The sequence below is a fragment of the Lissotriton helveticus genome, chromosome 7, assembly GCF_964261635.1.
Source record: "Lissotriton helveticus chromosome 7, aLisHel1.1, whole genome shotgun sequence".
NCBI classification, from domain to species: domain Eukaryota; kingdom Metazoa; phylum Chordata; class Amphibia; order Caudata; family Salamandridae; genus Lissotriton; species Lissotriton helveticus.
This window is the reverse complement of record NC_136068.1, coordinates 1,863,478,635-1,863,490,810: the sequence shown is the minus strand read 5'-3', so window position 1 is coordinate 1,863,490,810 and position 12,176 is coordinate 1,863,478,635. Positions and strand designations below refer to the sequence as shown.

General features: G+C 40.7%; 1 protein-coding gene across 1 annotated transcript in view; it reads left to right on the top strand.

The window, feature by feature from the left end:
• The window catches only part of LOC144770846 (putative DBH-like monooxygenase protein 2), a 144,052-nt gene that overhangs the window by 105,940 nt on the left and 25,936 nt on the right, over positions 1 to 12,176 (top strand). Inside the window, exons 8-10 of the mRNA XM_078655626.1 lie at positions 4,101 to 4,192; positions 7,003 to 7,099; positions 7,994 to 8,053. Coding sequence (XP_078511752.1) covers positions 4,101 to 4,192; positions 7,003 to 7,099; positions 7,994 to 8,053 — 249 coding nt within the window. The remainder of the gene's footprint in view (positions 1 to 4,100; positions 4,193 to 7,002; positions 7,100 to 7,993; positions 8,054 to 12,176) is intronic.

Below are 12,176 nucleotides of genomic sequence, written 5' to 3'. Positions count from 1 at the left end.
AACATAAAACATCAATGTACTCTGAAAACAATAAAGCTAAAAGATGATTTATAGATGATTTATAGTTAGACATACCTTATGTATTTATTCTTTCTATACAAACCTAACTTAAAACGCACACACATAAAAAATTGTAAAGTTGCAATTATATTTTCAACTTATAATTTCCACTTCAAATCAAATTACAATGTTATGCACTACGGACATAGTCTTGTCACCTCACTTTTCCACAATACATTAACAATAACTCATGGCTTTTTCTATACACCGTTCATACCCTAAAATAGGTTGTCACTCATAGCATGTGAAACCATATCATTCATTTCAACACTTTTAACTTCTAAAATGATATTATTTGTCATAACACAGTACATGGTAGAGAGGTTAGTGTTGCCTGTTTTAGCGATCAAAAAAGACTGTGTTTCAAGGTCCACTACTAATTTTAAGATGGTGGATAAATTGTAAATGAAAGTTATACCTATAACTTAAGAATATTTAACTTTTGTGAAGCTTAAACTTGATTTTTCTAGGAAAAATACGTTTTCCTAATTAGAACTAAGGGCCTGATTACGACTTTGGGGGCCCTCCTGTGGCGCCGGCACAACGCCATCCACTGGAGGACCACCCAAGCTGTGATGCTCCCGCCCGCCTGCCGGATTATGAGTATAATCCTGTTCAGGTGGGCCATGCTGAGGCGTTCTCACGTTTGCAGTCTGTTAGGTTCACAGGAGAACCTAACATACAGACTGCCAACGTGAGATCGTCTGCAACAAGTTCCTGCACGTGTGTCACTGCATGCCACGCTGTGCCGAAACAAGGGTGCAAATCCTCCTGGGTGCATTCCCAGGATCAGCAGGGGACACTGTTAGGGCCTCCTTAGTTGCCTCTCCACCACCCTTTTCATGGCGGGCTCACCGCATGAAAAGGGCGGTGGACAGGGAACTGAGGATATGCTCTGCAATGCTGCAAAGGCACCAGCAACATATTCCTGCTCCTGATGGTTGCATGACTGCCACGGGATACCGGATCTCTGCTGGAGGATGGAGGCGACTGTTTCCTGAGATATATATATATATGTATATATATATATATACACACACATATATGGTGAAACATTATGGGATAATTATGAGTATGTATACACACACTGAAAAAAAACAAAGATATAGTTGAAGTTAGTTAATATGCAATGCACAGCAGTGGCATATGTTATAGTTAGCTCAGTAAACGAGAACTTGTGAACTTGTGTTTTTATTTTTTTAAACATTATTTTTTGATGCTGTCACTATTATTACAAAACCGGCCTATATATTTTATTAAACCTTTGGTTTTTCCAGTAAACTTCTTTTTTAATGTAAAGTAAGATCCTATCACCATCCTTAATTATAGAGTTTGATGAAGGAGATACTCATTCACAAATGTGATGAATATCCCGTCCCCAACATTAACAGTGCCCTAGAACATAATGCATTTGTAATAAGGCTGAAGGTATACCTGTCATGTTTCCCGGTGGACTATCCCACCCACCAAAATCTAAATAAGGCCAAAGATAGCAAATACTAGAGAAATAAATAGTAGAATTTTCATGCAACCTGCATTTAACAGGTTAAAGAGCGTGCTACTATACCCATTCAAGGAAACCAAAGGGCCTGATTTATAGTTTTGAGGATATCCCCTCAGCTGTTTGACAAGTGCACAATATTACAAGTTCATTTTAAACCTGTACTTTGAACATTACACCAAAATCTCAATGGCATCATTATTTATTACTCTCCTGCCACCAAGGCGACTCTGATTTGACTCTGGGGGGCTAACTAAGAGTCTGGCCATCCTCAGACCTCCTGATTAATAGTGGGACTGGGTTGGCGGTCGTCCGGCTGCCACATTATGACCTTGCCGGTCGTGCCGCCCTGGGACAACTCCCTAGCGGGAGTGCAGTGGTCAAGAGGCATCTGTATGCGTGACGGGACTGCAGTCCCACCAAGCATATTACAACTTTCCTCCATGCCGTGCTCGAACTTCCTTTGACATTCCCATTGTGGTACCTATTTTAAAGGAACTGCCATGGGAACGGGAAAGGAACCACCTGCCAGTGACTAAAAAAGTCTTAATATGGCAGGCGGTTCTCACACTGGTTTGGTGGCGCGTCGGGGTGGTCCCGCCGTTTCACCTTCCAACTTGTAATTGAGCCCTGAATGTATTTTTAAATTATAACATGCTTCCCCAGATTCAAACTTTGTAAAAATGTCAATTCATGCAGTATATTTTATTGAGCAATAACCCCTGTATGTGCATTGTATGACTCTAAAATATTTTTTTGATAATAAGCAACCTTCCAAATAGCTATTGAAACAGAAAAAAAAAACTAGAGGAGGCACTCTGCAAATACATTTATGAGCATGTGCTACAGTGATCCTGTAAAACTACTTCACATTCTCAGAAATGTAATTCACATAGGTACAGATGTATATCTGCCACCAGCCCCGTCCCGTTATAAAAGTGGAAGAAATAGGCAGATTGGCAGGAAAGGGGGAATTAATTCGCAAAAGGGCACTTACAAATTGATAAATCAGTTGAAAATCATAAATGTTACTTACACATCCACTCTTATAATAATAATAATGATAATAGGTTCCAATTTTGCGTATTCATTTTTGGGTCCAAAGGAATTGCACTTCATCATCATTGGAGGCACACAATACTATTGCTTTGTACAGAGAGTGAGAGTATGCTGCACTTAGGTCAGCCAATAAGGAAAGGCAACAGTCCTAGCCCTCCTGCAATCTCTGAGGCAGAGTGCTAAGCATGCAGGTATGTATGGTTTTATTTGTAATGCTTGGGGCATGCGTGCATGTGTGCATAAACATTTGGGAGCTAATGTTGAGACTGGATGTGTGTGTGTGCGTGTGTGAATGCATGAGTATGAGTGAGTTTTTATGTGTGTGTTTGTGCTCTGACTGCCACCTTCCCTGCTAAAATCACAGGCTGCCACTATGAATAACATACACAGAGATCTGCACTTTTGCAATGTAGAGCTTTTTTGGCAAGATGTATGCCTAAAATATGCCTGAAATTTTGCAAGTCGAAATGCATTACCATATTCTTAGTCGTTTGTGTCCTCATTTCCTCAGAGCACGAAAGCACAAACCCCTCCTACTGATGTAAGTCTCACCCTGCAGTGTCCTGAATTTCATTTAGGTAGAAAATGGAAGCTCAGGCATGTGTAAATCTATGTCAGTCGCGCCTGCTACCAGGGCGCAGCATTGGGGCGGGCTGGCACTTACCTCTCGGCCAGCCAGCTGGCTGGTCACTTCCACCTCTCCAGCATCCTCTCCCTGGCTTCTTGTGAGAAACAGGAAGCAGAAAGCACCAGAGCTCCCACTCTCCCCACAGTCAATCACAATGCAGCAATGCAGCATTGTGATTGGTCTGAGCACCATGACGCGGCACTCAGCCAGGGGCTGTAGGGGTGGGCCTTCTCCATGCAGGCTGTAATGTAGCCTGTGTAGAGAACAGGTAAAGTGTGCATGACTGTTTTGGGTGGCCCAGAGGTCCAACCAAATAGTTTTTGTGCACTTAGGCAGGTTGTAGTACTCTTCTCCTGCTCTTCAGCCCTGCCCCGCCCCCTCACGCAAGCTGCCGCAGCAGGATGACAAACTAAAATGATAATAACATTAGATATAGCATTTTATTTTTTTCTTTATTTTGCTGCTTTGATGCAGTGGGATGATGCTGCTCCACCTTGGCTGAGGAGCCACCACTGATCTATGTACATGACAAACTCCATACATTAAATTACCTCTCTGAATTGGGTGCAATGTTTTTCTAGCTTTTTGATCGACCTAAATTGGAAGCCCCCCCTCCCTTGGTGGCAGTTAATCTAATGATAAAAATCATGCTCACACTACAGAGGGGAACATGGTCAAATGTGCCTTTCTCTCTTTGACCTAAACGTTTTCATCCATCCTAACCACTTTCTGAGATGTTTCTTGTTTTAGCACAAGCAAGTCTAACAGCAGTAGGCTTTGGGAGCGGCTTGAAGCAGGAATGCTTGATGTGCAGCACTGTTCCCTTAAGGGATGTGTCCTTTCTTGTTCTAGGTGACTGGCGAGGTGAATCCAGATATGCAGGTGTTTGCTTACCTCCTCCACACTCACCTGGTGGGAAGAGCGGTACAGGTGGTTCAGTACAGGTAAGCAGAGCCGTGGTGCAGTGACATGGTGATTAGTAAGGCTTCTGGTTAGCAGGAAAATGGTGACACATCAATAGGAAACTACAGTGCATATTTATTAATAGATTACGCAGCACACTGCGTCACCTTGCTGCATTCCGTGTTAGGGAAAGGGCAGGAAAGAGCCATACTTAACATTGAACAGCATTCCTGTCTTTTACCTAGCCCCAATGCAGGCGACCTTGCACCATGCTGAAAGGGTGCCTACGTTTTAACCAGAGTTGTTTTTGTGCAGGAAAGAACACCTTCTTGCACAATAACAATCGTAAGAGACATTACCTCGTAGAAAGAGGAAGCAACAAGGAGAAATAAAGTTATTTCTTCTCATTACACCTCACCTCTGGAGGCGTAGCATTTTGACACATTCTCGGATATAGCAGTATTGGTAAATCTGGGAATGCACCTAAATGCATGGGTGGATATGTGGTAACACCCACGCTTTACTGAGGGAACACCTCACCAGCGCAGAGTAACTCAAAACACTGATTTGCACTGTGTTGCGCTCCTCTAGATTTATCAAGCCAAGCAAGAGTTGCGTCGCCCCTTGTGCCCTATTGCGTGGAGCATGGGCGATGCCACGCTTTGTTAAATATGCCCAAGTATATATTGTTTTATTATAATTAGCATCTGTAAAGAGAGATTTTGCATTTATAATTGATTCTCACAATGCAGACTTCAAAAGGATTTACCTGTTTCTTGTGTTTCTGTTACCAGACTTCATTTTAGTAGTCCAAATCAACACGGTTTTCATTATTGAAATTTCCAGGTTACATCATTAAGGTAACTTAGCAACTTTTGAATAGTTCATAGGAGGGAAAAACACAGAACGATTATTATTTGCTCCACATAGGATCACCCTCATATGCATAAAGGCGAGGCAGTCTGGGAACATGCAAAGATATTAATAGCAGGTGTATTTGACCTGCTTTTGGCGAATGATGCTGGAGTCCAGGCCAAGAGGAAGGCATACTTTACCAGTGACCCGGTGCCAGATGTGATGATGATGGCACCGGATACAATCCTACACCGCTGCTAGAGATGTATCAAGTGCAATAAGTATGGTCTATTCCAAGCTGTACACTCAAGCAACGAGCATACCATGCAGATTTGGGTAATTACAGGACCAAAATCTTCTCGTCCTGGTATTTACCAGGAATTCTTGACACAGGAAACATAGTCAGGCCTGAGCTGCTGAAATTCCTCTGGAGGATGAAGAGGTTATCACATCCTGTTACTGGGTGGAATAAAATCGGTACAATGTATAATTTAGATACTTGCAATAAAAGTACTTATCACACATATTTAAACTGACTCGAGCCCTTGTAATGGAGGCGCATGATTAATGTAACAAAACTGCTGATTGGTTTCTTTAAATATGTTTTTTGTGTTCAGATTAATGTATTGCATTAATTGTATGAAATTCTATGTAACTAGAAAAAAATAAAAATATATATAAATCTTTCTAAGACAAATCCAAATGTATTTGTGAAGTAAATGCATTTTAGGTGCCAAGTTAAATATCAGCAACAAATAAGACAAATATGAGCTATTTACAAAATCTAATATTATGTAATAATTAAATGTGTAGACAGTTATTTATCCAACACAGCCACCATACTAAAAATGTAATATTAGTCACTACTCGAAGATACATTTGTTACATTAGCATTAAAAGGCTTTCAAAAAATGTGATGAGCAGGAGTCATTTTATGATCTTCAGGTATGTAGATATTTGTGCATTTTGTAGTATATATAACCCAAGTCTATCATGTATGGACTGAAAGCAATTAAAAACATTTTTAATTGGTGGTAATGGATGTAATACCTGCAAAATGGAGAAAAAAACAGTGTTGCTTAACTTGTGATTATTGAGGAGAAAAAAATGAAATTATAAATATCAGTGTCGTCTCCAATATTTAAAATGTGTACATTCATTTCCCAAACACTCTTCCAAAATTCAAGCATACGTGACAATAATATCTAAAAGATGTTACAGGTAATTGTCTTTGTGTTTAATGCGATTATACTGGCGAGACCACTAAGTTGTATCAGTGTAATTTATCAGGAGTCAATTAATATTACAAAAAGGTTAATCTGTTCTAAGGGCACTGTTAACACATCAAAACACCGAAAAGCAAACATTTTCTGAATTGGTTAGACAAATCAGTTAAGGGAATTCTTCATTCCAGGATGAACCTACAATATTTAATGTTTCTTGAAGGTTTCCTATATATCAAGACATAGGGTATTGGGGTAATGGCCAACGACACATAAATAGGAGAGCGGACAAGAGCTGATGACTTTTCCATGATTTGATTTCCTAGGAATTAGATTTGTTGTTGGAATAAGCAAGTGTGTGTCTGCTTGGTACATACATATAAGAGTAGGTTATCATCAATTAAGGGGCAAGCATAACTGGGCCTGAAAGTTCTGATTCCAAATTGTAGTGCCTGAGAGGTTTTGTTATGTTATGTAAGTTAGTGTCTCTTTTAGGGTTGCATGTAGCTGAATGTTTTCTGGGTCTTTCTTATTTGGATCCGAATTTGCGGGTGTACTCTCTTAAAGTGCTGGGGTAAGACAATTTCCGAGTAAAAACACCTTGGATAGGAAATCTGTGCTCTCACTTTTAAAGGCCCTATTAATAAAACATGGTTTCGGGAGCCATAGGGTTTTCAAAATATAGGAGAAAAACTCCAATAAATCCAGGCAAAAAATGTTTTGAAGATGTTGTACAAATGAGAAAGTTCTCAACAGCTTTTCATATCTACAAGGAATGGAACACAGATTGGATTTTTGGCCCGAGATATGTCCTACGACTTCAGCCTACAAGAGACAAGATACATGCCTAAGATCATGCCCATCAAAATGGTAAGTGGAATACCTGAGTCTGAATGAACTGTTGTTATCACTGAACTACTTCAATAGACGCACTCCTTCAGGAGTTTAATTTGGTATTACACTACAAAATTACATTATTACCTATAGTGCCCCCCTAAACATCCCTGTACTGAAAGGTGCCTGCAACACAGTGCAGGGATGTTCAAAAATATCTATTTTTCAACAGAAATGTATGCTGCGGCCTTTTCCGCGCACTGCACACGCTTTCATTGGAAAATGGATGTTTGCGACTGCCCAATGGGAGGTCTCATCGTAATTATGTGGTCGGAGCTGCTGACCTAAGGCCGGGCGGTTCCAAACTGCAACGGTTATGTCCACCCAACATCATAATCAGGCCCATAATGTTTCTGCTTATGGTATCCTAGATGGCTCTGCCTGTGGAAAATTTAGACCAGAGGCCTCACAGACATTGGCCATCGGCCTAAGTACGTCAGACCACATGACCTTTTTATGTCCTGCTTTGAGAATTTGGTATGGAAAAACCAAAATGTTTGTTGAAAAGTTTTTGAAAAGACAAAAGGTTTGCTGAGCAGGTGCTTGAAACATGCAGCTACTCCTTAAAATTACACTGTGTTCAAAGGAGCTGCCGTGAAGCCACTGAGTTCCCCACCAGGAAGGTGGAGATGTTTAAATATTGAGAATTGATGTATGCAAGGGTGGCTGAAGTTATAACCCCCTTTGCCCTGTCAGTACGGTCAGTTATCCACCAAACTTTAAATAACTCCCTTCATCCCATATTTTTGCTCAATATGCTGCTTTTCTACTGTAAAACTAGGATCAAGTGCAAAATATTTAGTACATAATAAATGCTTCAAAATGTAGGCCTAGATCTTGTAATAAGCAATATATTTTTTCCAATTCCAGGGAGATGAGTTGCAGACGGTGTGCACATACAACACATTAGGACGTCACAATGTAACATTTGTAAGTTCATTTTTAAAAATCATACTTTCTTTCATCATTATTAAGCTACATGTAAGGAAAATTACCAGCTGTGCTTTTGCTTCAACAATCAACTTTGGATTGAATGTCAAAATCTAGTTTGAACTTGCAAATACTCTGATTTGCAAATTCACATAATTTGTGTCTGCAGAATGACAATGATTTTTGATATGTAATAAACCCATTTACGACTCAAAAAATAATGTACAACTTTTAAAATGGATTTAACGACCTATAACAAATTACAATTAGCATGTGGTATGAAAGGGACATTACCTCCTAAATGCAATTCGGATTGGTATGTATCAATATTTTGCAATCACAAATGTGATTGAAACTGTTGATCAGTTACGGGCGAAGAAGATGGTAACTGATTCGCAAGGATAGAAGGGACCTCTTATGACTCCCTTCCTCTATGAGATAGGTGTCAGCAGACTCACAGGGATAAGCAATGGTCCAGGAGACCATGGCCTACACCCCTGCATGTTTCGCAAATCGGAGATTTTTTTAAAGAAGTTAAAGAACACTTTAATTTTGGAATGCAAACAGAGGCTTGCTATTCTTTTGTTTCTTGTGGGTCACCATCCTTATATTTGTAGTCAGGGCTGGACTGGCAACCGTACCCAGCCCTGGCAGATTGCTGCTCCACCGGCCCTGGGAGCAGGGGTTGAGTGAGTGAGGGGGCTAGCAAGAACCACCACTCCCACCTTTATTTCGATGCAACCTGCTAGTATGTAGGTTGTCTCTCATAATTAAAGGCCGATCACAAATGTCAGTGCGCAATTTATTTTCTCATTCTGCAACTAGTGTTTTACCTAAGCCTGATTGGAACTCATGGAATTTTACTTTGGGTATTTCTGTAAGTTACAAAAAACTGCAAAGTTCCAAAAAGTTCCTCGAATGGGCAGAAATAAACATGTGAATTAGCATTGGGAGATCATTCTGTGTTGAAAAGTCAGAGCAAATGGCATCAAGTCTTGCACCAGAGAGTGCAGCTTGTCAAGTTAATGTTGCTGCCGCTCAACTAGATTTTCAACATGAGCGGCAGCTTTATGACCGCAAATGGTCTCGACCATCTGCAACTGCCCGTGTTGGAGAAATCTCACCGTGTGCCTTCCTAGAGACTTAAAATCATATTAGGCAAATGCCAAATCCCAGTCACACTTGCCAACTTACTGTTTTGAAGCCATGCTTAAGAAACAATTTTGCCAAGCAGCAGTTGGCAGAATCTGGTCAGAAATCAGTATGATAAGCTGTCAAACCAGGCATCCTTGGTGTGGTTCCCCTTTATTTTATGGCCAGTGCTAAAGTTCATGTGCTCTCTGCTAGTAACATCAGCTCGTCTACACTTGTCATATTTAAATTACTTATATGTCCCTAGTAAAGGGCACAACATGTGCCCAGGGCCTGTAAATTAAATGCATCTAGTGGGCCTGCAGCACTGATCATACCACCCACTTCAGTAGACCTTTAAACATATCTCTGGCCTGCTTTTGTTGAGCCTGGGTGTGTCTTTTTAAACCACCATGTTGACCTGGTAAGTTAACCATTTTGCTTGAAAACACCTTCCTTTTTAATAATGTAAGTTAGTCTTAAGGTAAGCGCTAGGCAGCCTCAAGGGCAGGGTGCTGTGGATTTTAACAATTTACATGTACTTTTAGGTTTTACATGCTCAGCTAGCAAAAAACCCTTACATGCGTTTTTCACTGCTGCAAGGCCTATCAGTTCAGTAGGTTAACACTGGAATTACCTTATTACCTTATAGAAGTGTAATTTCCAAGGGGAAAGAGATGGGACCCTCAAGTTTGGCGTCTCTAGAGTCACAATTTAAAATCCTAATTGATGGTGAAGTTGGATTTTAAATAGTAATTATAAATATTCCACTTTTAGAAAGTTGCCATTTTCTTACTTTAACCATTCTGTACCTTCTGCCTGTCTCTGAACCACCGTCTGGGTGTGTGATAGCTGGGCTTTATGCATTCCCTCCGGACAGCCATGCACATAGAGAGCTTAAGTATGCTTGATGGGCCATCCACATCCTAAAGGGCAATTAACATCCTGAGGGGTCATCCAGGGCATATTGGGAGGGAGGAGCTGACACCTGCACCTAAATGGGTTTTGCCTGCACACAAAGAAAGTGGTGCATACCCTCTGTAGTGAATCTGGCACAAGTGAGTATGAGAACTGGACCACCAAATCAGTACACTTCTGAGTCTTTGGGTACTGTGCCAGGAAGAAGGATTGCTGTACTGCTAAAAGGACTGTCACTCTGCTGGATTCCTGCTCTGCTGTGCTGACCTGCTGCCCTCCTTGCCTGGTAATAAGAAGGACTGGAGCTTAATCTCACCAAACCAGAGCCAAAGTGACTCCAAGCATTGGTTGGCATGCCTCTTGTTTTTTTTAAGTCTCAGGGACACAAAAGACTTCTAACTCACCTGCTACACCGCCCATTAGTGCTACCTCTGTCCTGAACCCTTGGCAGAGGGCTTAAGGTGCTCTGCATTCTGTGGTTGTAATGTGAACCACTTGGAAACAATGCAAAGCCCAACAAAGCCTTGCTACATGGCTGTTAGCCTAATCGGATTCCCAGAGTCCGAGTCCAGCTCCACCATATAAGCACAGTTGACGCTTTGCAAATTTATGTGCTAATTTCACCTAAATCTTTAAACTTGCATATCTCACGACCTACTTTTGGACTTTTGGAGTTTTTGTCTTCTTTTATTTATTAGCTTAGGTTCTATTGTTTTACACATGTGTGGTATCTTTTGTGTGGCGTTTTCACAGTTTTAAAGTTTAAAGGGCTGTACAAATACTTTGCACATTTCCTCAATGGTTAAGCCTGACATACTCTATTCAAAGCTACAAAATGAGGAGAAGAGGATAATTTAGGATGTGTTGTGACTTACCCTGGCGAGGATAGTTGCTCCTGCTAGGACAGGGTGCATACCTCTGTGAACCAGAATCTCAGGGGCTTATTTACAAGACCCTCGCACCATTGCTGTGTCAATTTTATTATGTGAAAAAGTGATGTACCATTGGTGCAAGAAGTTTGTAAATAAGTCCACAATTTCTAACACGAGCATAATGAATAGTGGCCACAATTCTACCAGTTCCGTCGGTGGAGGTTAATAAATCGCCCACCCCTAGTTTTAGTACACATGGCCCTATGCCCCCAGTTATCATTCATTCACTTAAAACCAAAAACCCGAACAAATGAAAAGAGCCTCAATTACTTTGGATACTGTCATTGAGCAACAGGAAAACACAGTGTCCTTCAGGTTCCGCTGAACACTTGAGACCCACACATATTCCCTAACCATATACACTAATAAATAAATCTCTAGAATCTGGGCTTTATGGCATCAATATACATGGCCATAAGAAGATGCCAGATTATAAGTGACCTAAAAAGCAAAATGTAATTTTACTCCGGGCTTCAACATTCCTAGCATCTATGAACCCTTACGGTAATAGGCAGCTGAAACAATGCTGAATTTGATCAATACTAACGCTTCAGAAGTTGTTGCAGGAGTCATTGTGATCACCTAGTCTTTCAAAAGGTTTGCTATGAGATGATTCTCAGCTTTAGAGCACAGGAGCATGAACCATGAAAAGAGGAAGGTTCTCATTTGTGAGTGAGGATGAAATAAATAATGGGGACTATAAAGCCAAAGTAGCACCACTCATGAAATAAAATGTGTTTGATTGCCGGCCAGTTTCACTTTTCCTGCAAGAATTGAAATGATGGCATTCTGTTTTCATGCTAACTGTATTTTTCTGTCTTAGAGAGTCATGAATCCTAAACCCATTAACTACCCTATGTATTGTTTGGTCTCTCTTCTGCTGGACCCTTTCTTGATCCCCGCACTCAACAGCTTAAAGTTTTATGATGATCTCTGATTTTTGCCTTCGTCCTACTTAATTCACTGCATCTACTTATCTGAAATCTCTTCCACGTTCAGATACTGGCCCTTTTTTCAATCTTGTCTTTTTCTCTTTCCATGTGTGCTGTTCTGCACCAAACAGCAAAATGCCTTCCAGGATTTTTTTTTTGCAGGAAGGTGTACCTTCCTGCACAAAAAAGTCTTGCATACAATGCACTCTT